We start from the raw sequence: 26,953 nt of genomic DNA on the forward strand, positions 1-26,953 counted from the left end.
ACAAACTCTTGGACTAAAAAACAGGCCATAGCTTGCTGATCTCCTGCTTGAATCCATTCCTCACACAACATCCAGAAAGACCATTCAGGTCTCCCATTTAAATCCCTCCGAGTGCCTCTTCCTGTACTCAGAATAACATCCACAAAACCTGGAGGGTCTGGGTCTTGCTGCTCCTCTTTCCTTACCCTGGGCTCCTACCTCTCACCATACTCTCCCAACTCGACTATTCTTGAGGTCCTTTACACACCACATTCCTTCCCCTGGAATATTCTCCTCTAATTTCTTCTCTTCCCCTGGTTAGCATATGAGGCACATCTATTCTACCTCATAGCTTGTGGCACAGTTCCCAGGGTATTAAAAACTTGCAAGAGGCCATCTAAGGTACAGCAACTGGTCTCTATTTGCTCACGGAGCAAGAGGAAGAAGGAGAGTCAGGAAAGGGAGGAAGAAGTGGAATGTGAGGCTAATTACCTCCTTGGCCAGTGGCCTCTTTTGCCATAAGACCAGAATTAGATGGTGTCTGAAAACCATTACTGAACATTTTGATCAAAGATTCTATAGAAAAAATATTGATCAAAAGGGGAAAGATGAATGAAAGAATTTCAAATTCTCATGGAATCCAGAGGCTGGATGAATCCCTGAAGCTATTGCCCTAATTTTTAAACCTTAAACAAAAATTATTCTCTGAAATATTTTTAAGGAGCTCTGGTGATGCAGTACCTAAGGTATTTGGCTGCTAACCAGAAGGTCGGTGGTTCAAACTCACCAGCCGCTCCACAGAAAGAAGATGGGACCATCTGCTTCCATGCGCTTAACCAGTAAAGAACGCCTGCCTTGACCATTCTGCTCTTTTAAGAACTCTCTGTATGGGATTAAACTGACAACAGCAACTGGAAAGATTAGGGAGGAACCTTAGGGGCAGTAAGTTTATGTTGACAAGGAAGGAATAACTCCAAAAAGAGGGTACAAATGGTTGCACAACTTGAAGAATGTAATCGGTGTCACTGAATTGTACGTGTAGAAACTGTTGAGTTGGTGTGTGTTCTGCTGTGTATATTCTTAACAACAAAAAGCAAAACAAAACAAAATCCATATGGAACATGGCTCTACTCTTGACACATGTGGGGTGCCTTGAGTCGGGTGAACTGATAGCAACTGATTTATTATTCTCTCGTAATGCCCTGTCTTTTTCTTTCTCCTTCTTTAAAACACTTGTCACAATTATGTATTTGAACCTTTATTTTAGTAGAAAACTCTATGCAGTGAAGGATGGTGTCTGCTTTGTTGAATTGTATACCCAGCACTCCGCATGGTGTCTGGCACAGAGTGGGTGTTCATTGGGAGGCTGCTCAATGAATCCAGCGAGATTCTCCACTAGAACTACGCCCTCAGCAGTGCACTGCAGGGAAGGGCTCAAATGAACCAGGCCAGGCTTCAAGAATGGGAGCCGCCCAGTCCCATGGAGCTGAGACCTGGGCTGTGCAGTAGTGACTCCTGGGGTGCTTCCTGCCAACTCTGCAGTACCTTCCAAAGAATCTGCCCTGGGCAAATTCCTGGCCCTGGAAAAGCTTTTAGTGTACTGTAGGCCACACTCTGAAACCTGCTACCCATTTCCACTCTAATGACGTCCATCTGTTGTTCTTCCTGCCATTCTAATCCAGAAACAGCCTCCCCACTGAGGTTAACCTTTCTGAATAACTCGAACCAGTTTTTCCACCTGGGGTTGCCTGAGATCTTAAAAACATTGCTGTTGAATCAGAATACTTTACTCAGCTGCCTGACAGGAATGCTGAGGCAATGTCCAGAGGTCATGGAGCGAAACTCAAGCAACACGGCTGCTTTGAGAGGACACAGGCCCTTCCTCTGCAGGCTCTATCTACCCTCGATGAAGCTGGCAGAGCTCTCTCTCTGAAAAGAACAAATCTGATCTGCTGTCATCACTAGGTGCTGTCAAGTCAGTTCCGATGCACAGTGACCGTGATACAACAGACCCAAGCACTGCTGGTCCTGCACCTCCTCACAACTGTTTGAGCCCATTATTGCAGCCACTGTGTCAGTCAACCTAGTTGAGGGTCTTCCTCTTTTTCAACTGACTCTCTGCTTTACCAACCATGATGTCCTTTTGCAGGGACTGGTCCCTCCTGATAACATGACCAAAGTACACCACCATCCTCGCTTCTACAGGAATATTGGTTGTACTTCTTCCAAGACAGATGTGTTCATTCTTCTGGCAGTCCATGAGACATTCAGTATTCTTTGCCAACACCATAATTCAAAGGCATCACCTCTCTTTCAATCTTCTTTACTTATTGTCCAGCTCTCACATGCCTATAAGGCAATTGAAAATGCCGTGGCTTGGGTCAGAAACACCTTAGACCTCAAAGTCACATCTTTGCTTTTTAACGCTTTGAAGAGGTCTTTGCAGCAGATTTGCCTCATGCAATACACCACCTGATTTCTTGACTGCTGCTTCCATGGGTGTTGATTGTGGGTCCAAGCAAAATGAAATCTTTGACCATTTTAATCTTTTCTCCATTTACCATGGTGTTGCTTATTGGTCCAGTTGTGAGGATTTTGTTTTCTTTATGTTGAAGCGTAATCCATACTGAAGGCTGCAGACTTTGATCTTCATTGGTGAGTGTTTCAAATCCTCTTTGCTTTCAGCAAGCAAGGTTGCGTCATCTGCATTTGCAGGTCACTTCCATTCACACTTCCCACTGCCTTGGACAGAGAACTGCCTAGTGTTTCCAAGGCCGTAAATCTTTATGGTAGCAGACTGTCTCATCTTTCTCAGACTGGTGGGTTTGAACCACCAACCTTTTGGTTAGCAACCAACTGCTTTAACCACTGTACCACCAGAGCCCCTTACCCACTGCCTCTCTCCCACTGCCTAAAAGATAAAATCCAAACTCCTTAGCCTAGCTTGCAAATCTTCACCTTCAATCTCAAACCATGTTTCTAGCCTTGTCTTCTCTCTACTCCATTGTGAACTCAATAGTCTAAACCTGCCTCGTCTGATATAACAGTGACCAGCCACATGTGGCTATTAAATTTAATGTTGATTAAAATTAAAACTGAGAAATTCACTTCTTCAGTTGCACTAGTCACATTTCAAGTGCTCAACAGAGGCATGTGGGTAGTGGTTACCTAGCAACAAAGATACAGAACATTTTCATCATTGCAGAAAATTCTATTGAGCAATGCTATTCTAGAAACAAAGACCCACCTACAAGCCCCTAAATTTTTTTTTCTTTTTAATGGCACAAGTTACACATACGTGTATTCTCATTGTAAATTTTCTAACAATGAGAACTACTACCAACCTTCTGACTAGTAATTACAAATTCTAGACCTCCCCAGAGATAACCACCGAAATTAGTTTAGTGTATATTCTTTCTGAATATTTGGCCCATTCTGTAGTTAGCTTTTTCCATTCAACAGTGTCTTGAAGGTCTTTACATAAGAATACTTCTCAATCTACCCTCATCTTTTCAGTTGCTGTGAGAGTAATCCATAGCATGAATGAACCTTAGGTCATTCAACCATTCTCCTCCTGACGGACATTTTTTTCCAATGTTTTCCTATTGCAAGCAAGACTATATGCAAATGTCCCTGCACCACTTTCTTCACTTGTACATGTTTGTCTAGGGTAGATAACAAAAAAGTTTTATCTTTGGGGCTTGGCACACCCTGGTGAGTCTGCCTACAGTGAGTCTGCTCATGATTGTTACTCAAGACCAATCCAGTGTCACCATCTCTGCGAAAGGAGGTGCCTCCTGCCTCTGTTTCCGCACAGTACTTTGTATACACAATGTACTATTGTAACACACACATGGCTCTGCCATTTCCTTATTTATCTTTGCATCTCTAGCTCCTAGCACAGGGCTTGGCGTAAGAAGAAATTCAAAGGTTTTCTTGGTTGGATGAATGAATGAATAAATAAATAAACAAATGAAGGCACAGTGGTTTGCACATTCCAGAAGCTTAAGGTGAGTTATGAGACTGGACTTTAGGCCAACCTGTCACCTGATGCTCTGAGGCAAGCCACTTCTCCAGATTTCCATCTGGAACTATGCAGCCCTCTGACCCCAGGGGGAGCTCTGGTAGCATAGTACCTAAGGCATTTATATGACTGCTAACCAGAAGGCTGGCGGTTCAAACCCACCAGCCAGCCACTCCTCGGAAGGAAGGTTGGGCAATCTACTTCCATAGTGATACCGCCTTGGAAACTCAAGGAGGGGTTGCTATGAGTCAGGTTCAACTTGACGGCATGTAACAACAACAACCAGTGACCCCAGGCATCTCCTCCTGAACTCTGTTCAGTTTGGGTTTTGCACTGATGCAGCCATGTGAGTGTGGGGACTCTGGACACAGGGTGGAGAAATCTGGCCCCTGGTGTGAGCACTCATTGTTGTTGTTAGTTGCATTGAGTAGATTCTGACTCATGGTGACCTCACGTGTGCAGACTAGAATTGGTCCTTAGTGTTTCCAAGGCTGTGAATTTTGGAAGCAGATTATCAGGTCTGTCTTCTGAGGCACCTCAGGTGAGTTCAAACTGCCAACCTTTCAGCTAGTAGTTGATCACTTAATCATTTGCACCACCCAAGAACTTCGATAGCACTAGCTAAGTGTTGGCTTTCCAAGGACATATGTCTCCCTTCACCTCTTAAGGAGGCCAGCTTGCTGTGGGTTTTGGTTTATTTTTCTCCCCACAGCACCATAGGGGCAATTAAGATCAGCTGCAACATTTCTGTTTTCTGCTTCTGGATTTGAACCCAAGGGAAGCCAGCTGTTTTCCACTTGGTATCCTCTTAGTGATCTGAGGAACAACCTGTTTTCTAAGTCTCCCTGCAGCCTGACTTCCCCAGAACCTGGAGCCTGACTGCCGCTTTTATTTTTAATGAGGTTTTAATAAGTGGCTCCTGTAATTAATTTCATTCTTGCGTTTTCACACTTTCTGTCTAGGTGTCTAAAAGCCCTCAGGCGCTAGGTGGAATATTAACTGATTTTAAAGAATACAAAACGCTGTGGCCAGTCATTATACATTTCACTGGCTGCTCTTATTTGCAGTTGTTTTACGATCATTAATTAGCTAGTCACTTGGCTCAGTAAGAGGTCGGCTAGGTCACCCATCACGTTCTATAAACGTAGAAACAGATAATGGAAGAAGGGACTTGTCCAAGCCCAAACAGAGTAGGTGTTGAAACTCGTTTCAGAAGCCACATCCTGCTGGGTACACACCCTGTGATCACCAAACCGAGATCCACTACTCAGGTGTGTTTTGCCAAAGGCGGCTGGAGTCCGCAGGCCAAAAGTGGATGCCCCAGGGGGACAGGGGTATCCCAGTCCCACTGACGTCTTAGGCAGGCAGTTTCACCCTTCCACTAGGACCGCCGAGCAAGTCAGGCCTCAACAACTAAGACCCCCTGAAACGACCTACCCCCACTCAGTCTCTTCTGCTCCCCTTTGCGTTCTGTGAGCGGATTCATCTACATAAAAAACGAGTCAGTGATTCCTCCCGATTTAGAAACAACATAATTTTGCTATTTTTAAAGCTGCCTGCTAAAAATCCGCGCGCACGGACTCACGCTCCTTAGGGAGCAGGGGGTGGGGGTGGGGGGTAGAAGAGGACGTGCCGGGGAGAGAACACTGTGGCCCCTCGGTCGCTCCCCTGGGGGGTACACTTCTCCCGCGCTGGGGCCTCGCCAACCAGGAGTGAATCTGTGCCCTGCGGCATCCGACCCCGCCGGCCCACGCCCCTTCTCGCCTGGCCCGGGCGGAGGGCACCGCCGCTGGGCCACTTGGCTCAGGCGGGGAGGCTGAGCAGGTGGCGATTAGGTCAGCTTCGGAACATTCTTGGACCGCTCCAGTGGCTATAAATAACAGAAGGGCAGACTCCGAAAAATCCCGGGGTGGGGGCCGAGGGGAGAGGAGGTGAGGATTTAGGGTGGGGCGGCATCGTGGTCATCTGGAAAATTCTGCCAAACCTGGTGACTGACCAAGGGCTATGGGCCTGAAGAACGGATCAGGGTACAAACTATGGGAATAAAAGCAAAAAGGGGGAGAAGCGCAAGCTTTCTGCCCCACCCCCACCGCGCGTCGGTGCCGGGCCCCAGAATGCGCCTCCGTGGGCAGGCAGGGCTGTGCACAGAAAGGGCACGGCTTTGGAGTCCCGGCCCTGTCCCAATGGAGATCTTGGGCTAGCTGCTGAAGGTCTCTAAGCCTCAGTTTCCCCATCTGTACAATGGGAATCCTAATGCTTACAAGGCGGTGGTGGTGAGCCTCGCACGAGTTAACCACTAAGAAAGCTGTGCCCAGCACAAGACGTAAGGCAGGATCCCCCTCCCCACCACCACCACCGAACTCCCGGGAATTCAAGGCGTGACTGTGCAGGCCTGGTCCCTCCCGGAGTCCACCAGGTTCCCAAGCTCTGCAAAGGCCAGAGAGCGGCAAAACCGAAATCTGACTCCCGCAGCCTCGCGGCGCCACCCTGGGGAATCGGCCCTGGCGCTCCGCACGCGGGAGCCGAGCCCGCAAACCTGTGGCCCAGGAGCCGCCGGCCGCGGCGATGCCTGCAGCCCCCGGACCCCGGCCGCTGGCAGGCGGGGTGGGGGCAGCGCCGGCGAGGAGAGGGCGGGGCCGGGGGCGGGCTTCCCGGGGGAGGGCCCGGCGCTCTCCGGGAGGCGGCAGCCCGGGCCCAGGAGCTGCAGGACACGGGCCCCAGGGAGCGTGGCCAGACCCCTACCCAGCCAAGGCGCCCCGGGAGGACGCGGTGAGTGCGGCCCGGGAGGGGTAGGCGCGGGCGGCGGCGTTGGCAACCGCGGCCCAAGCTGCCCTCTCCTCAAGCCCATGAAGTTGGCAATGGGACCGACTCCCGGCGGGGAGCCCCTGGCCCCCCGGCTCTGAGCGGTGACCAGGAGGGCTGCCAACGAGCGGAGGGCGTCTCATCCGTGGCGCAGAGAATCCTGCGGCTCTCCAACCCGGCCCGGGAGGGGGCGTCGGGGCTGCAGGGCCAAACGCGGGGATTGGGGGCTACCTCCCTGGTCCCCAGAAGGGGCCTCGCGCCCCAGCGACACCCCAGCCCACGTCGGGAGCCCCAGTTCTTGGGCCGCGCCTCGGGCTACCATCTGCAGCCTCCCCCACCCCCCGCAGAGCCGGCCCAGGCAGGGGGCGCCCCCTCCCCCAACAGTGACTGGCCGGCCCCACCCCCGCCGAGACCAAGTTCAGCAAGTTTGGCGGAGAAGCCCAGAGCCTCCATGGCAAGGCCTTGCCCCGGCCGCTCCGCGTGGGCTCCGTCGGCTCCGAGTTGCGCTGTGCCTGGCGGGCGGGGAGGGGTGGTCAAAGGGCGCCTCCACCAGGGCCAAGGCTGGGGACCCGGCAGCCCATACCCCGGAGCTTTGGAGTGGAGGCTTGGGGTTCGGAGTGCGTCATCAGTGAGCAGGCAGGCACCTCAACCCGGCAGGTTGGGTTTCCTAAAGTGCCCCTTTGTTTTGCCCCTCCCCGGCCCTGCCTCTTCCCCTTTGCCCACGCTACCCCTCCCCCAGACTCCGGGGCCCTGTGTCGGCCTATTGTAGCTTCTCTTGCTTAAGTGCCCCTCTCAGTGTCCACAGACCGCCCCCTCCTTGTGCTCTCAAATCCCAGGGCTGTGGGCTGATTGGGAGGGGCAGCTGGGAGAAGAGGCCTTTGGGCACAACAGCCTGTGACTCAGGACAGAGGGATGGGTAGGGCAGCATGGCAGCGCTCCTTTCCAGGGCCATGCCCCCAGTTTCTGGGAAGAGGCAGAGGCTGCCTGGGTCAGGGTACCTTACAGCCTCAGATAGGGAGGGTAGTTCTTCCCTGAGCCCCAAGATTCCCTATCTTAAGCCCAGGCAGCTGTGAAGAGACCCATGCAAATCCAAGACTTCTCCGGCCCAGTAAGTGCTGGCTTCTGGAGCCGGGAAGCTGTCTTTATCTGCTTTCTGAGCTCTTGCCTTGGTGGAGTGTGTTTGGGGAACCAGTTTGGGTCCCTGCTGAGGTCAGGAGGCATAGAGTGCTGACCCTCTCCAACTGAGGGCCAAGGGTGCAGGGGCCACCCTCAGTGCTTGCTCAGGTGGGGACTGTGAGGCCTGGCTGTGCCTGGGACTGGAACTTGTGTTTGCTCTGGGAGGCCTGAGGGAGCAGTGCCAACCTAGCACACACAGCTCGCTCTGTTCTGGGGCCAGAAAGAGGGAACGGGTAGGGGACAGCTCTCTGGGGAGCAGAGAGCAGGAGGTTGAAGCAGGCAGGGGCCCCAGCCCCTCGATGCCCAGCTGGGACAGCAAGGAAGGCCCTGTGATCAAGGCTGCAGCTCTGCTTCTCCCCATCTGGCTGGCAAGTAGAACAGACAAAAAGGGAAGTCAGGTGGAGAGCTGAGGTCCCTTCGGCCTCATGCTCAGGCCCCCTCTGCGCCCTGCACCCTCCACTGGGGCTCCAGGGAGGTTTGGACCCTCCCTCCTGCCAGCAGAGGAGTGGAAGCCCATTTAGGCTAAGCCTCTTCACAGCTGCCCCAGCCTGTCAGCAAGTTTTTGCTCTTCTGGGTGGACTTCATTCATTCAACTGACAATTACAAATTCCACAAACCCACCGCTCTTGAGTCGATTCTGACTCATAGTGACCCTATAGGAAAGTAGAAGTTCTCCATAGGGTTTCCAAGGCTGTAAATCCTTATGGAACCCGACTGCCACATCTTTCTCCTACAGAGCAGCTAGTGAGTTCAAACCGCCGAACTTCTGGTTATCAGGTAAGCATTTTAACCACTGCACCACCAGGGCTCCTTCATGAGATCTCAGCATCTGGAAAAATACAAACCAGACCCTCTGGAAGTCTCTGTCAATGACTGGGGACAGATTCTGTGTTGTGAGTCACAACCCAGTCAGATATATACCCCGACAGAGGGGTTACCAGGGGTTGTGGGAGCCCAGAGGCTGGAAGGACAGAGAGACGACTGTGGAGGAGGTGCCTCAATTTGAATTTTTTTTTCAAGAATGGTTAGAGATTCTTCAGTGTGGAGGGGGGCACTGTGGCAGAGCCTCCTGGGCTTGGCTTTCCCCCTTGTACTTGCTCAGAGGAAGGAAGGATTCCCTTCTAGGGAACAGCTGAGACCTTGTCCAGAAGCAAGAGGGGAGCCACCGTGTGCCTCTGTGTCCTTTAGCCCTTGGGTTGGTGGCTTGGCCATTGGAATTCACCTTGCCCTTTTCTGCAGCTCTTGAGACTGTCGTTATAATTGGCTAATCACCTGTCTGTCTCTGCCACTCTGCCTGAGACTCTGGGTTCTGGGGCCTGCCGCTGAGCTGCTGTGGCTCGTCACCCTTAGGGCACTGTGGGACCTCAGAGGATGTTGTGGGATCGGAGGAGTATCTCCTTGTGCTTGTGTGGCCCCTCAGATTTCTTATTCACCACCCGGTTTGAGGCTTACACCAATTCTGGAGTGGAGGCTGAGCAGGGAAATTCTATCTAGGAGGGAGCTGGGACCATAAAGTTCACTTGCCCGAACTTCTGGGCCAAGGCAGGACCTCCTGGTTCCTGTTTGCTGTTCCAGCATGGGGAGCAGTTGGGGTACATCTGGGTACCCTCAGCCTTGGCCTGGTAACAGGGTTGGCTTGTTCAAGGGAAGGAAACCAGGGCCCCGGCCTGGACAGGGGCCCTCTTCTCTCATCTGCAGTCCAGTCTGGGGAGTGGGGACCTCTGTCCACCGCCACCCCCGCCTGCCCCTTAATCCCTGGCTGGATTGTATGACCTGCCTGGCATTCTCCTGGCTGGAATCTGGCGCTTCTGACAGCAGCTGCTATATCGGGGGAGCCGGGCACCGCCCTGGATGTCCAGGCCCCTGCTCTCACCCCCTGCTTTGCTCTTGTCAGCTTGAAGGCATAGTCACAGTGGCAGCTTGGAGAGTCATACACCCAAGCCCCTGAAGTGATCTTTAGGCCTCAGGTACGTGTTATGGGGGTAGGGAGGGAAAGGGTAGACCCAGGGCTGGAGAAAGAGCTTTGAAATTGCCATCTGTGCCCCTTCCTGGCTCCTTCTGGGGACCTCTAGCCCCTTCCTGCTAAGTCCTAGCACTGTTGGTTCCTTGGCTGGTGGGGATTGCAATGGGGGGAAGGAGGGGGTCTGTTCCTTTCTCCCAAAGTATATGTCCTGCTTCCCTGCTACCTCTCTGCCCTCCACAGCCCCAAATCTGCCACCATTCCGTGCTGCGGGGACACCATGGCTCCTGAGGAAGATGCTGGAGGGGAGGCCCTAGGGGGCAGTTTCTGGGAGGTGAGCAGCTGGGCCCTGGGTGTAGGAGGTAGCACTGAAATGACAGGGGAGGGGCCTAGCTGTCAGCCCGAGCCCACAAGGGGACTTCTTTCCGGTGACACCACCCTTCTGCCCCAGGCTGGCAACTACAGGCGGACAGTGCAGCGGGTAGAGGATGGGCATCGACTGTGTGGGGACCTGGTCAGCTGCTTCCAGGAGCGCGCCCGCATCGAGAAGGCCTATGCCCAGCAGCTGGCTGAGTGGGCCCGCAAGTGGAGGGGTGCCGTGGAAAAGGGTGAGCCGGTGCTGGGCCTGGCAGGGAGCAGAGGGCCGCCAAGGACGGGGATAGCAGGGCAGCTTCTTCTGTGCTCCTTTTGTAGAGCAGATGAGGCTTCCGTATCCACTTTTCCTTTAAGGAGGGATGCTCCTTTGGGTTATCCTCACAGTTGTTTCTGCTGCAGTTTACCAAGTGTCTTCATGAGTTATTTTGATATTTCTAACAATGCTATGGAGTCCCTGGCTGGTGCAAACGGTTAACATGCTCAGCTACTAACCGAAAGGTTGGAGTTCAGGTCCACCATGGGGTGCCTTGGAAGAAAGGCCTGGTGATTTACTTCCAAACAATCAGCTGTGGAAACCCTGTGGAGCACAGCTCTGCTGTGACATACATGGGGTCGCCATGACTCAGAATGGACTCAAAATCAACTTTTTTTTTTTTTTTTTTTTTTAAACAATGTATGATAGAGATAAGGAGTCCTGGTAGTGCGGCAATGAAAGCACTCAACTGCTACCTAAAAGGTCAGTGATTCGAAACCACCAACCAGGACAGAAAGATGTGACAGTCTACTTCCATAAAGATTGTCAGCCTTGGAAAGCCTATGGAGTAGTTCTACCCTGTCCTACAGGGTCGCTATGAGTCGGAATCCACTCCATGGCTGTCATGGAGATGGTCCTGTTCAACCCATTTTATAGAGGAAAAATCTGCAGTTCAAGGAAGTTAAGTGACTTGCCTAAGGTCACCAGCAAGGCACATTTTCTGGCAAGGGACCCTGCCTGGGATCTTTGTACTCTAACAAGCTGCCTTCCTGGAGGATGAGCACCGGCTATTCCCTCAGAGGGAACAGAATGTAGTGGTTTATGCAGCAGACATGGGTTTGAATCAGGGCTTTAAACTGGTTTTTCCCGGTTTAGTCATGGCTGATGAAGTAAAACCAGGATGGACTCAACTTTGTAAAATGTGGTGGAACCAGAGCAATAACCCGAACAAGAAAGATTACAAGTTGACACTCTGCTAGAAACTTAGTCACCCTCCTAGGGAGCAAGGGTAGCATATGTGTTGCGTAACAACCACATCTCTTGACCAACAGAGTTGGAAACAACAGTGTCCCGCACAAAGATGGAGGCTGACTGCACAGTTTTGAATATGTGTTGCTCTCCACGGTCCTGGTCATAATCCAGTCTCCTGCATCAGGCTCCTGAAAGCTCTCACTACACTTCTTTTCAGTCTTCCATTCTGGGGCATCCACCTGTAATTTTCCCCATTTTGGGCTATCGTTCCACTTCACCCAAATTTAAAAATTTGAGCCTCTTCTGATTTCACTTATGTCGGCCATGACTGAACCTACTTGAACCAATTTGAAGCTCTGGTTTGAATCCCAGCTCCACTTGTAGCTGTAGGGTGTTGAGCAAGTGAATTTCACTTCTCTGGGTCTGTTTTTTGTCTTTTAAATATTGACAATGCAACTGAGCTCCTGATGGTGGTTGTAGCAAGCATTCTGTGAGGGCCTGTATGCCAAGGCACAGAACGAGCATTCAGTAAGCAGCAGCTCATGCCATTGTTGTTCATCTGTGCAACCCCCAGATGGTCCCGTGCCTGGCCCCCATAGCAGCACCCAGTGAGAGGGGCAGGCTTCTTTAGGGTGATGCCCCTGGCCTGGCCTAAGCCCCGACCCTCTCTGCAGGTCCCCAGTATGGCACACTGGAGAAGGCCTGGCACGCCTTTTTCACGGCGGCTGAACGGCTGAGTGCGCTGCACTTGGAGGCACGGGAGAAGCTACAAGGACAGGATAGCGAGCGGGTGCGTGCCTGGCAGCGAGGGGCCTTCCACCGGCCGGTCCTGGGTGGTTTCCGTGAGAGCCGGGCTGCGGAGGACAGCTTCCGCAAGGCCCAGAAACCCTGGCTTAAGCGGCTGAAGGAGGTAAGCCTGGGTGGGGTGGGATTCAGAGGAGGCCCCTTCCTGGTCTGCACAGGAAGTGCACAGGGGCCAGAAAGTGGCATTTAGGGCTCAGAGTTGTCTCCATACATCCCAGGTTGAAGCTTCCAAGAAGAGCTACCATGCAGCCCGGAAGGATGAGAAGACAGCCCAGACCCGGGAGAGCCACTCGAAGGCAGACAGTACTGTCTCCCAGGAACAGTTGCGCAAGCTTCAAGAGCGGGTGGAACGCTGCACCAAGGAGGCCGAAAAGGTGTGGGCAGTGGGATGCATGGGCTGGCCCAGGTCAAGGCTCCCTTAATGCCTTTTGCAATCTCCAGCCTTTTTTTTTTTTTTTTTTTTAATTGTTATCATTGTTAGTTGCCACTGAGTAGATTCTCCCTTGTGACCCCGTGTGACAGAGTTAAATTACCACAACGGGTTTTCTAGGCTGGAATCTTTATGGAAGCAGATTGCCGGGTCTTTCTCCTGTTGAGATGCTGGGTGGGTTTGAATTGCCAACCTTTTGGTTAGCAGCAGAGTGCTTAACCATTGCATAACCAGGGCTCCTTATCTTGTTATAAATTTTACTTAGTTTGTTGTTGTTGAGAGTATGGACAGCAGCACACACACCAGTCCCACAGTCTCTCCATGTACAGCTCAGCGGCACTGACGACATTCTCCGCATTGGGCATCCACCTCACCCTCCTTTGCTGAGTTGTTCCTCCCGCATTAACATCGACTCACTGCCCCCTAAGGCTCCTATCGAATCTTTCCAGCTGCTGTTGTAGGTTGATGCCATATAGATTGATCTTAAAAGAACACAGTGCTCAAAGCAGGCATTTTCCACTTTCTTAAATATAAATAATATTTATATTTTTTACATATACATAACAAACATCTGGCAGCAGTAGCTCACCATTGTTTACATGTCCATGTTCAGTGACATTAGTCATGTTCATCTTGTTCAACCATTATCACTATCTGTTTGCAAAATTTCCTTCACCCGTCACAAGCTCAGGGTCTCCTTAGCAATGAGCCTTCCTTTCCTCCTCCCTCCTGCCTGCCCCTGATAACCACTAATAAGCTTTAGTCTCTACACGCTTGTCAAGTCATGATATTTTGTATAAGTTCAATCCTTAGCATTCTTACTGCTTTAAACCTCTCCTGTCACCCTCTCTTCAGATTATTCTTAAGGGAAGAACCTGAAACAAGGTGATGCTTCAGCGAGGAGAGAAATGGTGGCATTTTAGGCAGGGGATGGTTTTAGCAATTGAGGAGTGCCTTCCAGCATCTCTCCTTTCATGGAGTACCACCCGGGACAAGTTCTCACATTGCCTGCTCTGCTCAGAGCGTTCTCTCCTCCAACTCTGCATAATCTAAATTCGCCCCTCCTCTAAGGTGCTGTTCCATTTCTACCTCCTCCAGGAAGCCTTTGCTGATTTCTCCCACCCCTCCCCATAGGGTGACCTGGTCTTACTCTCGCTAGAGTCTTACAGCTGCTCTGGCTGGCTGAATGTCACCTGCCTTGTTAGGTTGCTGGAATCCTTGAGGGCAGGAGCCGCTCTTGGGGCTAATTGCCCCTGGTGCTGTGCAGTGAATACCAGTGTCCTGAGTAGAAATTTTTATCCTAACCAGACCTCCTCCCTTCTCACCCAGACAAAAACCCACTACGAGCAGGCGTTGACGGAGCTACATCGCTATACCCCGCGCTACATGGAGGACATGGAGCAAGCCTTTGAGGCCTGCCAGGCCGCTGAGCGCCAGCGGCTGCTCTTTTTCAAGGACATTCTGCTCACCCTGCACCAGCACCTGGACCTCTCCAGCAATGAGAGGTGTGGCCTATGGGGTGGGTGTGGAGACTGGGACAGTTCTGGTCCTTCCTTGGCTGCCCTGCGTTCTGGCCAGGCTGAATGGGATTAGGGGGTTCTAGGGCCTTGGGCCTCCCAGACTGAGAGCTGTGCCTCGGGCCACAGGTTCCAAGAGCTACACCGTGACCTGCGCCAGAGTGTTGAGGTGGCCAGCGATGAAGAGGACCTGCGCTGGTGGCGCACCACCCATGGGCCTGGCATGGCCATGAACTGGCCACAGTTCGAGGCACGTGTTCCGGGCTGGTGGGGTGGGGGGTGGGGGAGTTTCCCCTGGGCTCAGCGTCATCCTGGGCCTCAGGAGGGAGGCCGGGGCTTGGGCTGACATGGGTCCCTCCTGGGCTCTGGTGAGGGCTGTTCTGGATGAGCCTGGCTGCTGCCACATCCTGCAGCCTAGCCTGATCTTAAGCCCTGTCCCCACAGGAGTGGTCCTTGGACACACAGAGGGCAATCAGCCGGAAGGAGAAAGGTGGCCGGAGCCCGGATGAGGTTACACTGACCAGCATCATGCCCACAAGAGATGGCACTGCACCCCCACCCCAGTCCCCGGGGTCCCCAGGGTGAGAGCCAGGAGCCTGGCTGTGGGAGAAAATGGCTCTACCCTCTGCCTCCTTTCCTCTTCACGTCATTCCCTTCATGCCTGACGTAGGTTAAGAATTGGTGCCAGGGACCTTAGGGACCTATTTGCTGCCAGGTGTCAAGTTGATTCCGACTCAGCGGCCCCATGTGACAGAGGAGAACTGCCCCCTAGGGTTTTCTAGGCTGTGATCTTTAGGGGAGCAGGTCATCTGGTCTTTCTCCTCCAGGACTGCTGAGTGGGTTTGAACTGCCAACCTTTTGGTTAGCAGCAGAGTGCTTTAGCTGTTGTACCACCAGGGTTCCTAGGGTCATTGTAAAGCTACTAGTTTCCTAGTGGTTTCGATTTGCCAGGCATTTCCCACGTTCCATCTCACTTCCTGCTCACATCAGCTCTATGTGGCAGGAATTGCCCCTGAGCTCACAGTGAGGCACGGCGCAGTGGGACTAGAATCTCGCAGCTCTTCCCTACCCTGTCTCTTCTAAAGTCCCTCCAGGGGGTAAGCCCTTTGCCCTTGAGTCCCGGGCTCTCTAGGCCCCTGGGCTTCCTGCCTCCTGCCTGACGCTCTCCTACCTCCCTCTACAGCAGTGGGCAGGATGAGGACTGGTCAGATGAGGAGAGTCCCCGAAAGACCACCACTGGAGTACGAGTGCGGGCACTCTACGATTACGCTGGCCAGGAAGCTGATGAGCTGAGCTTCCGAGCAGGTACCCCGGGGCCCCTTTTCTATTCCTTTCCAGGCATAAGTTCCCCCTTACTAGCCTAAGCAGGAGCCTGGAACAGGGAGGCCAGATCCCCACTTCTCAAGGCCCAGTTCTCTGACTCTCGAGGCTGTTCTCAGTCCAGCACCCGGGCGTCACTGACCTTTCTGAGTCCTCACCTTCCTCTCTGAGTCACCTGCTGCCTTCAGGGTCTCGCTGACGTCCACCCCTCTCTAGCTGAGGCACGTCTCTTCTAGTTGGGCTTTTGCACTGCCGCCTCCTGCTTGGTCCTTGACCCCGTTGCAGGAATGGGGGGCTGGGGCAGGGCAGTTGTCAGTGACCAATCCCCTTTTCCCCAGGGGAGGAGCTGCTGAAGATGAGCGAGGAGGATGAGCAGGGCTGGTGCCAGGGCCAGCTGCAGAGTGGCCGCGTCGGCCTGTACCCCGCCAACTACGTGGAGTGTGTGGGGGCTTGACCTGCCCTGACAGCCCTCCTGCAACGTTTCTCCACCCTGGGTCAGAGCCCAGCTTCTCCCAGACAGCCCGGAGTGAGGGCCCTGAAAACTATGCTCCTGCTGCCCCTCTGTCCCCTGAGGGGGAAGAAATCCCAGGACCCAGGGAAGGGAGGAGCCTGTGTTTGGGAAGAGCCTGGTAGGGAATGGCCAGCTGCGTCTAGACTGAGGGCAACATTGGAAGCTCAGGAGGTGACAGAGGGCTCAGAGGTGCCTGGGCCTCCCCCGGAGCTGTGGACCCAGTTCCTGGACTCTGTGTGTTGGGGTTCCTGGGGTGGGCTTGGGGCGAGTGTAGTTCTGGGCTAGCAGCATCGTCTGTTGTGGCTTGTTCTAGTGTGTATTAAACTTGGAAAAAAAACCCAAAAAAACAAAAACAGCACTGTTAGGCTGGTGTGCATCTTTTTTGATATTTCCTCCACCCTTGCCAGGCCTCCCTCCAGAGGGCATCTGGAGGGAGGTCCGTGGGCCTACGGTACGTTACAGGGCGGGGGTAGGGCAAGGGTGTGCCAGCTAGGCACGTGCTCTGGAACTTGGGGACCCTGACCTGGGGTGGGAGTGGAGATCAGCCACAGCTCGAAACTGGGTTTTGGGACATGAGTTCTGCGCTGGCTGGGAGCCGGGCCAGTATGTCTTCCCGTTCAGGCTCATCAGACAACAAGTGCTTGGTAGGACGTTAATTATTACTTATCAGTCGGTAACTGGACAGAATTCAAGCCTGCGCCCGGGCCTCCCATATCCCAGTCTTGTGGGAAGTGGCTCCGCCTACAGGGCGGGCTGAGACGTCAGGTAAGCGCTCCAGAGGCGGTTTGGGCCAGCTCGCGAGCCGTCGCTCGCCCTGGCCACGGATTGGTCCCGGCTCGGCCCGGCGTTTATTCTGGTGACCATTGTAGAGCCCAGGGTTGGTGACGTCTATGCTCCTGTTCCGCTGGCTGCTCATTGGTCCAGATAGGGCCCAAATCTTACCACCCCTTGGTTACCAAAGCAGGGCTGAGGCCCACCCGGTCACCCCGCCTTCCCAGACTAAGATTGGCCTGCGACGGGATCCGTCGGTCGCGGTTGTGTCTGGGAAGGAGAGAAAATGGCGGCGGAGCCGAGCAAGACCGAAATCCAGACTCTTTTTAAGAGGCTTCGCGCGATTCCAACCAACAAGGTGCCTGAGCGGGAGGCTCGCGGGACTTGGTCCCGGAAGAGAGGGACTCTCCTGGTTCCACTGGGGCCTGCGGGAGGGAGAGAGGCGGGAGTGGGCTGTTTTTTGGGGTGTCAGCGTCCGGCCTCGACGCGGGCCACCTGATCATTAGCGCGTCTCCTCCTCCATCCAGGCCTGCTTCGACTGCGGCGCCAAGAACCCGAGTTGGGCCAGCATCACGTATGGTGTTTTCTTGTGCATTGACTGCTCCGGGGTTCACCGCTCCCTGGGAGTCCATCTCAGCTTCATCAGGTGGGGTTTCCGTGCGCTGCAGTGTTTCTTTTTCCACCCAGTCGTATGAGTCTGTGGTCAGCAAGGGAGACCGGCTGCCGCACTAGGACCGCGCCGAGTTCGCCCATCTGCAGCCTCCAGGCCGAGAGTCCGGTAGCTTCTCTGAAGAGGGAGCTGCCTCTGGTGGGCCCTTTGCGCCTGGGTCGGAACTTCCGTTATTCCTTGGAGGTCAAGCTTGAGACTCTGAGCGTTAGTTTAGGCAGGCGAGACGGGGGACGTTAGCTGCTTTGATCTTATCACTACTGTTACTTTGGCCGAATATGTCAGAGGTGAGACTGCTGCCATACTTATGGGGAAAGGCAAATCCAAGCTTGCAAGGCTGGAAATGCGACCTCTTTTTGGATCTAGGGAAATAATTAGTAGTCTTCTGAATAAATAAATGAAGAGCAAAGCTTTATGGACTTGGAAGAGTGGAGGAAATGGGGGTGGTGGCTGATTAATGTTTCCTGGCGTTTACAGCGGCTCAAAGCCAAAGATAGGTGTGGGTCTGCCAGGAAAGCTTTTTTCCTGTTGTCAGCTAGTGGGTGACACGCAGCCCTTGCACGCAGGTCTACAGAGTTGGATTCCAACTGGAACTGGTTCCAGCTGAGGTGTATGCAGGTCGGCGGGAATGCCAATGCGGTAAAGCTCCTATAACCCTCCCTCTCTGTACTTCTGGCGGGTGCTGGCTGTACCATGACTTCCGAGGAAGCCTTCTCCCTTTCCCTGTTAGCAGGGTTTTTTGGTCTGTAACAATATCAAACATTATGCTCTAAACTTGGGAGTTGGCCACAGTTGTTTTCAAAGGGAGTTCAGATCCAAACCAAACTGGATGTATCTCAAGGAAAAGCCAAGAGAGTTGGGGCCAAGGCCTTGAGAAGGAAGGATGGGCAGAGTGGGTATGGCATGCTGTCCTCAGGCCTGAGGGTTGCGCTTCAGCCAGTCCTGTCAGAGGATGGGAAGCTGTGCTTTTCTGTAGGAACTTAGTCTGTGTAAAACTTTGGGTGTCAATCCTGTATAAATAATAACTGGGCTATTATAAGGGGGTGCCTTCTACAACCAGTTTATTTTTGTCCTGGTGAGAATCACCTGTAGTGTGTTTTTCTCTCTTTTTTGCTCCTTAGACAGCTTTCTTCCGCCAACATGGATGCACGGCCAATGATGCCAACACCAAATATAATAGCCGAGCTGCCCAAATGTACCGGGAGAAGATCCGGCAGCTGGGGAGTGCAGCCCTGGCTAGGCATGGCACTGATGTGAGTGCCTATTTCCAGGACTGGGATGATGGGCCGAGAGTGGGAGAATTCAGAGCCTTGTGTTCCACGGGTCCCTTTTCCTTTCTAGCTTTGGATAGACAATATGAGCAGTGCTCCCAGTCATTCTCCGGAGAAGAAGGACTCTGATTTCTTCACAGAACACACCCAAGTGAGTGCTTGTACGGAATGCTTCCCGTGATTGTTCCCGACAAATTAGTGACTGATCCAGGCCAAGGCCTTTTTCACTCATGGAGTCTATTTACCTTGCTGCAATACCATGGACAGGGGATGTCTGGACCACTGAGTTGGTGACTGCTGCCTGCTGAGTGAACCAAGAGTTTCCACCTCCCATGAATGGGGATACAGTGTGTCAGGAATGGATGCTTATAAACTGGAGATGTGAGGAGGAGGAGAAGCTTCTTGAAGGTCCAAGCGATATGAGGGATTCTTCCCTTATAAGAAAGGCACTGGGGTTGAGGAAAATGAAGGGATTCCCTCTCTGTGCCCCACCCGTGAGGAGACTTTCCTTGACTGGCACTGGGTGTTGAAGTCTCATTTTGGATCCCTGCTCCTTTACTTAGCACTTCTATGATGTTGATCCAGTCACTTAACTTCTTTGAAATAGAGATGTATCCATTTCATAGTGTTTATTGTGATAATTTACCATGATTATGTGTGAAAAGTCCTCCGCCTTGTGCCTGGCATATGGTACTCACTGCTGTTGAGTTGGTCCTGATTCATAGCGACCCCTCCTTGGGTTTCTGAGGTGGTATCACTATGGAAGTAGATTGCCCAACCTTCCTTCCGAGGAGTGGCTGGTGGGTTTGAACCGCTAGCGCTCTGGTTAGCAGTCAAGTGCCTTAGGCACTATGCTACCAGAGCTCCTGCTTGAATCGTTAGTGGTTATTAAATTAAGGAAATGGGCTCTGGTTCTCAGTAAATAGTGGAGGCATGGAGAGGAGTGCTAGTTTGTGCTTCTTTCTTCCACAGTCAATAGCAACCATGGTTTTATTTGCTAGCCTCCACTCTCTTTTCCTCATGGGCTTAGAGCAGGGCCTTGTACCCATAGGATGTTGTAGGTCTGGGTGCTCTTAGCCAGCAGGAATGGCTCATCAAGGCACTTGTGATCTGGCCTCTTTTTCAGCCTCCTGCCTGGGATGCACAAGCCACTGAGCCTTCAGAGACTCAGCCAGCCTTGCCTGCAGAGAGCAGTGGCCTGGCACGTGAGTTCATCCCAGATTCCAGCCAAGTGTCCTGGTCCTGGGAAAAGAAAGGGACCCTTGTCAAAGGAATAAGAGTGGGGTCTTAGCTCTCTGAATGAGCTAGGATTCATTCCAGTTCCTTCAAGGAAGTGGTGGGCATTCCTGTTTTGGCAGCCTCAGCAATATGAGTAAAGCCAGTGCCCCTCCTGTTGTCCGGTCACTTCCCTTTGGGGGAGGTCATAGAACGTTGAGCCTTACACCTAACTCCACCATTGCACCCACAGAGCCGGAGAATGGCCCCAACACAGACCTCTTGGCCACCTCACCCAAAGCCTCTCTGGGTATGTCAGTTGGTGGGTGTGGAATAGGCTGGGAGAGGGTGGGTCTTGAGTATTTTGGTCTGTTGCTGCCTGGTAATGTGGACTAAACCCACAAGAGACTGAGCATTTGACCTCTCTGGGGTGGAAACTAATTGAAATGGTGGCTGCAACACTGACCACAAGTACTTTAGAGCCAGGCCCTTTGATGAACTAGGGTGTATTGGTATGAAAGATGTGGGTTCTGCCTGTGGGTTAGGGCTGAGTCTGGCCAAAGTGTGGGGAAACCAGCATGGAATGGGGTCTGAGGCCAGACTGGGCCTATCACTTACCTTCTATGAGGTGGAGTACAGCTCTGAGCTGTTGAAGGATGGAGGTGACTTTGGTCCTTTTCAGCCAGTCCTTGGCCTGCCCTGTCACCTTTACTCTTTCCTTGGTGACCTTCAGACTTTGTTCAAGGTGAACAGTCCACTTGCTGACCTCAGTTTGTTCTGTTGGCCCTTGAGAGTTGAGGCAGGAACCTAGCAGAAGAATGATTCTCCACCCGACCCCACAAGAAGGCTGGCATGACTTGGTCTGAAGTTGGGCCCTGTAGAGGCCTTGGAAGTTGTATGGAGGCTCTTGGGCGGGTCCCTTGTTAGCTACAAGTTTGTCTCTCCCCCAGAGTCCATGTTTCTGTCAGCTCAAGGGGCACTTCCTGCCAGAGGTAACCAGCAGCTGCTTGGGAAACCTGGCCCCTTGCTTGCCAGCTCCCCGCTCTAATTGCTGAGGCTCTTGTTTGGCATCTGCCCCCTGCCTAGCAGTCTTCATGGTGGCTCAGAGGCTGACTGGCTCTGGTATTTCAGGTCTGGGCCTGCCTCAGTCTTCTAGGAGTCAGCAGCCTCCCCGACCTCTCTTTTTTGCTTGGACCATGGGGTAGAGCTGGTGGAGGCAGCTTTGCCTTCCCCTGCCTGAAGCTCTCTCTACAAGCTGTTGCTGTGAAGCTGCATGGTGTGGAGTGACTTGCCGACTGCTGCCTTCCTTTCTTGTAGCTCATGCTTGTTTTCTTTTTCACACAGAACTGAAAACATCCATCATTGGCAAGAAGAAGCCAGCAGCAGCTAAGAAAGGGGTAGGTGGGGAGAGGCATTCTGGAGTCGGAGCACTTCGGTTCACCCTTGACTCTACCATTTGCCATTTGGCTATGGCAAAAGCACTTAATGTCTCTGAACCTTATGTGTGAAAGGGTGCTTATATTTAGGGGGCTCCTGGGAGGAGACAGTGAGATTATGCACATTGAGTGTGTAGGAGAATGCTTGGCACATCCTCGGCCCCAGTTAGTATCAGTTGCTGTCTTCAGGCCTGAGGCCTCTGCCGGGCTGTGAACCACCTCACGGTCTACGGGTGTGCTCATGCTCAGTTCCCACTGTTCTTGGCCATGCTGGTTGGGCTACTGTTTCTTACACTGAACTTTCAAAAGGAATGCCTTCCTTGTGGGTGTGGCTAGAGTGCCCATGCTGGGAGGGACTGGATGAGATTGTGGTTGGCAAGGCCCCATATCACCTGATTCCCCCTGCCAGCTTGGTGCCAAGAAGGGCCTCGGAGCTCAAAAGGTGAGCAGCCAGAGCTTCAGTGAGATTGAGCGGCAGGCCCAGGTGGCAGAGAAGCTCCGTGAGCAGCAGGCAGCTGATGCCAAGAAGCAGGCTGAGGAGTCCATGTGAGTGTTTACCCTGGACAGAGGGGGGCACTTGGTGGGCAGCCAGGTCAGGATGGGTGCTGCCTCTGACATGTTTCTTCCCTCCAAGGGTCGCCTCCATGCGTCTCGCCTACCAGGAACTCCAGATTGATCGTAAGAAGGAGGAGAAGAAGCTACAGAATCTGGAAGGGAAGAAGCGAGAGCAGGCAGAGAGGCTGGGCATGGGCTTGGTGTCCCGAAGGTGAGGCTCAGCCCAGGGATGTGGCAGAGAAAGGCCACTGTTATCCTGGGAACTATTTATTGAAGGTTCTTCTTGGCAGTTTGGGGTTCTAGGCTTAGTCTTTCTCCAAGGCTAAATAAATCATTTTGCTTGTTGTCTTAAAGTAACTAGTATAATACTTGGCACATGGGAGGTATGTGCTCAGTAACTATTGAAAGGCTAAAACAGGAAGAGCCTGTTACAGTATATTGAGGGCAGGGTTTCTTTTTTTTCCTCCTCAGGTGGTAGTTCTTAATGAAGGTGCTAATGGCACACTGAGTGGGACAGTTCTATTTTTGAAGACCTCCCTGAGAGTTTCAGGGCTTCCAGCATCTCTAGGCCCTATCAAGAAAATGCCACTTGTACTGCCACACACTAGTAACACCCCAAATCCCCTATATATTTCAGATGCCCTTTGGTTGGGCACTATTCTCCCGTCCAAGAACCACTGGGCTTATCTTGCTGTGGTTTTCTTAAAAAAACAAAAATGGTTATAGACTAGCTCTCTGATGAATTTTGTTTGCAATATGAGTTAACATTAAAGACTTCAAGTAAACCTAGGTTTTTGACTTCTCTTAAAAAGTTGGAATATCTGACAGTGCTGAGGCCAGCATTCCTGCCTGCAGTTAGCTGGTGCCAAGTGGTGGCTATTCCTTCAGAGGGGCATGGGCTCTGCCATGGCCTCGTTTACTTAAACACAAATGTCCTACACAGGATGTACTGCTGTCCTCTTTCTCCAGATGAGAAAAGTGAGACTCAGAGCAATTAAGCAATTTGCCTGAAGCCTACAAAACTAGTAATTGGCAGAACTAGATTTTGAACACAGACCTATTTGATTCCATAGCTGTTGTTTTTATCCATTATGCTATACTTGTCTTGAAGAAGATACGCCTGTGTATTTTTTACTTAATCTTTCAGAACATGGGCCAGTTGGATTTAAACTGTTTTTATTTAGTCTGTCTGCTGCTATTGTAACAGCTAATCAGGAAAACATAAAATTTTAATCCTGAGAAGGACTTTAGTCTCTTCCTCTTACACATTTTGGCTGTATAGGAATTAATTGGGTTACAGTGTGAACAATTTTTCAGCTGTTAAAAGCTGAAGTAAAAAAAGAATGTGTGTGTGTTGTGTGTATACATACACATTTTGTGGTACAGTAGAATCTTGTATTTAAACCTAAGCCCGTCTACTCTATTTAAAGCACTACTGCAAGATATTTACTGCCTAGGGTTCTCCCAGCTACAGTCTGTGTACATTCTTAAGTGAATTCATTTACATCAAATTGATCCTTGAAGTGTCCCTGTCACATGAAAGGGGAAGACAGAAGCATGATGTGTGGTATTGTCTGCCCATCTAATGTTCTTCTCCCTGGGAAACTAGGTCTTACTGTGTAAGGCCAGGCTCTGTGCTTTGAGATGCTTTGGTCTTGAAAAAGAAACATGGAATAAGATCATTAAGAGCATATCTTTGGTTGCCACTAGACTCATTTCCCTGGTCCTAGGGCATGTTTCTGAAACCCACCAGCCACTCCTCGGAAGGAAGGTTGGGCAGTCGACTTCCGTAGTGATACCACCTCGGAAACCCAAGGAGGAATCGCTATGAGTTGGGTCCAACTTGATGGCAAAAGAACAACAACACAACAACAGGGCATATATCAGGAGCTCTGGTGGTGTAGTGCCTAAGGCATTTGACTGCTAACCAGAAGGCTGGCGGTTCAAACCCACCAGCCACTTCTCAGAAGGAAGACCAGGCAATCTATTTCTGTAGTGATACTGCCTTAGAAACCCAAGGAGGGGTCGCTATGAGTTGGATCTGACTCGACAGCAGCGAGTTGGGTTTGGTTTGGAAGGCATATTTATGTTTTGACTTTCCTGTGTGTGTGTGTTTGTGTGTGTGTGTGTCTGTCTGTCTGAGTGCTTCAGGGAAGGTTATAGTTCATGGTGTAGCAAGTCTGTGAGTTGTTTTAAGGACAGAGAGCACTGTCACTTGATGCACATTATTAAGATTATAATAGGCATACGGTCATTGCCAGAGAAACCCCACTTTAAGAAAAGAGTGGATGTGTAGACAGTGCTCTCTCTAGTTTAGCACAGTCCCGGGTACTCTTCTTGGGTCATCCCAATAAGCTACTTCACTCATTGATTGTCCATGACCTGCTGGGTTCCTGCATCGGTGCCTGGCCTAGCTCCGGGCACAGTTAGGTAGAGAAGGTACTGGGTGGTGACCAGGGAAAGGGAAGCCAGATTTATGTCAGCAGCTAGGCATTTTCTCTTGGGCGGTGACACTAACACTAACCACTGGGCTTGTGCCTGGCTCTGCTTTTCCCCACAGCTCTGTCTCGCACTCAGTGCTGTCCGAGATGCAGGTGATTGAGCAGGAAACCCCCTTGAGTGCCAGATCCTCCCGCTCGCAACTAGACTTGTTTGATGATGCTGGTACTTTCGCTTCTGGACCTCCAAAGTAAGGCTGTTGTTGGGGAGCAGACTTTGCCACTGTGTTCCTAATCAGGTTTCTCTGAGTCACTTTGTTGTCTCCCCAGGTATAAGGACAACCCTTTTTCCTTGGGGGAGAGTTTTGGTTCCCGCTGGGACACAGATGCCACCTGGGGAATGGACAGGGTGGAGGAGAAGGAGCCAGAAGTGACTATCTCAAGCATCCGGCCTATTTCAGAAAGGTAGAGTGGTCTAGGGCCACACTGTCCAGTGGACATTATGTGGTGATAGAAATGTTGTGTGTCTGCACTGGTCTCCTATGGTAGCCATTAGCCGTGTGGCTACTGGGCCCTTGAAATAGGTCTAGTGCAACTAAGGAAGTGAATTTTTAATTTGAGTTTGGTAAGTTTAAGTAGGCACATGTAGCTGGTGACTGTTGTATTCAGCAGTGCAGGAAGCAAGCTTTGGTTGAGCTGTGCTTAGTGTCACAGAGCACCTGGCAGCCTCAGCTGTGTATACCTTTCTCTTATGGGAGGACCCTGATTTTATGCTTCAGTCCTGGCCACGCAAAGGTTATGTGTCTCTGCTCCTCATCTTCTTATTTCGTTTTTTTTTTTAATCTTACTTTATCCCAATCTACTAGTTGACAAATTATCTGTAAGTCAGTCATCTATTTGTAAAATGGGGGCATAAATAACTACTTCACAGGGCCTCTGAGAGGATGAGATGTGATGAGAACTGAGAAACACTTAGCCTTGTGTCTGCACACTCCGTGTTAGGTGTCCATGCTAGGATGCTTTTGAGAGTGAAAGGGGCCAAGAGACAGGAGAGTAGGTATAAACCAGGACTGTCACAGGTAAATCCAGACATATGGTCACCCTAAATTCTCGTTAGTAGGGGTAGCAGTAGCAGTAGTGACTTTACAGCTTCCTGGATGGTGATGTCAGCTATAGTGGTTTGGGCAGAAGGCCAGGTCCGCCAGACCACACTCCCAGCATACCTGGTATAGGTACATGAGCTGTCTGTGCCTCAGCTTCAGTGTGGAGAAGGAGGGGCTCGGAGATCCCTTTGGAGGTTCATCATCCAGGGGAGAGCCCCAGAGCCCCAGACAGAGTGCAGCCAGGGTATGCTGTCTTCTGGTTCTGGCTGTTGTACTCTGTACTCCGCCTCCCCTCGTGGCTGGGAATGGTCAGTAATATTCTCCAACCACCCCTCAGAGCCACAAACCGGAGGGAAGTAGAGAACCGGAGCTCAGGCCTCGAGTCCAGTGAAGCACGTCAGAAATTTGCCGGAGCCAAAGCCATTTCATCTGACATGTTCTTTGGGCGGGAGATGGATTCTGAGGTAGGTGCAATTATCTGCCCGTGGTTGGAGGCGGCAGGTAGACGTGATGAGAGTGCCACAGGTGTGGGTGTCAGTGCTAGGGTGGCTTGGCCTGGAAGGATCCTGGGTCATCGACCACAGGATCCCCAGGCTTCGCCTTTTCTTCGCCACAGTATGAAGCCAGGTCACGTCTCCAGCAGCTCTCAGGCAGCAGTGCCATCAGCTCTTCAGACCTCTTTGGGGAGGTGGATGGAGCTCATGGAGCAGGTAAGGCCCCAGTGGGGTGGCAGGCACCATTGAGGCCTGTGCGCAGAGCTGGAGGATACTGTTGGCTGGGGAGGGCTTCCTGCAAGGCTCTGGGTCATCCCCTTGCTTTTACAGGTAGTGTATCTCTGGGGAACGTGCTCCCTACAGCTGACATTGCCCAGTTTAAGCAGGGTGTCAAGTCTGTGGCTGGGAAGATGGCTGTGCTGGCCAATGGTGTGATGAATTCTTTGCAGGTGAGGCTGGGGCTGTGGACCTGGGCTGGGAAGGGGCCTGAGTAGTGCTTAGGGGTTTGCCTTCCCCACATCCAGGCACTGATCTTGGGTAGCCCCTCTGAGCCTTAGAGTAAGCATTTTCTTTTCTTGGAGGGGTAGCTTTCACTTGAGCTCTGTACTACCAGGGCTGGAGCCTCACCTGCAGACAGTGCCGTGTCCACACTGATCTGTTCCCTAGTTGTGTCACCTCTACCACTCTTTCTGTTCCCTCCCCAGCTCTGTGAGTACAGATAGGGCTTCTTCCTTGGGTTTGGACCAGAACTGTGTTCCCAAATCACAATAAAATAAGAAACTGTCTCTGCTGTGGTGACATGGGTACCTGACCACCCCCCACATCTCACCGTGGACACCTGTCTTGAGGGTGTGCAGAGCCCTGCAGCTTGGTTCTACTG

The 26,953-nt window shown here is 52.0% G+C and overlaps 2 protein-coding genes across 2 annotated transcripts; both read left to right on the forward strand.

Annotated features, from left to right (window-relative positions):
- The first annotated feature begins 10,221 nt into the window (after positions 1-10,221).
- PACSIN3 (protein kinase C and casein kinase substrate in neurons 3) lies at positions 10,222-16,066 on the forward strand. Its single transcript, XM_007957543.2, has 9 exons — positions 10,222-10,275; positions 10,393-10,549; positions 12,216-12,451; positions 12,564-12,719; positions 14,105-14,280; positions 14,422-14,542; positions 14,737-14,873; positions 15,476-15,597; positions 15,951-16,066. The coding sequence occupies exons 1-9, from the start codon at positions 10,222-10,224 to the stop codon at positions 16,064-16,066; spliced, it is 1,275 nt and encodes a 424-aa protein (XP_007955734.1).
- A 1,114-nt stretch (positions 16,067-17,180) lies between these two features.
- Positions 17,181-26,563, forward strand: ARFGAP2 (ADP ribosylation factor GTPase activating protein 2). Its single transcript, XM_042783227.1, is given in 16 exon segments — positions 17,181-17,387; positions 17,389-17,540; positions 18,128-18,200; positions 18,683-18,814; positions 18,903-18,983; positions 19,959-20,037; positions 20,301-20,357; positions 21,392-21,444; positions 21,893-22,029; positions 22,118-22,249; positions 24,599-24,727; positions 24,807-24,941; positions 25,917-26,043; positions 26,196-26,289; positions 26,404-26,535; positions 26,538-26,563. Coding segments are annotated over 16 exon segments (1,746 nt in total).
- Positions 26,564-26,953: the final 390 nt, after the last annotated feature.

The sequence above is a fragment of the Orycteropus afer genome, unplaced genomic scaffold, assembly GCF_000298275.1.
Source record: "Orycteropus afer afer isolate SDZICR_OR568_19922 unplaced genomic scaffold, OryAfe1.0 scaffold00756, whole genome shotgun sequence".
Taxonomy (NCBI): domain Eukaryota; kingdom Metazoa; phylum Chordata; class Mammalia; order Tubulidentata; family Orycteropodidae; genus Orycteropus; species Orycteropus afer.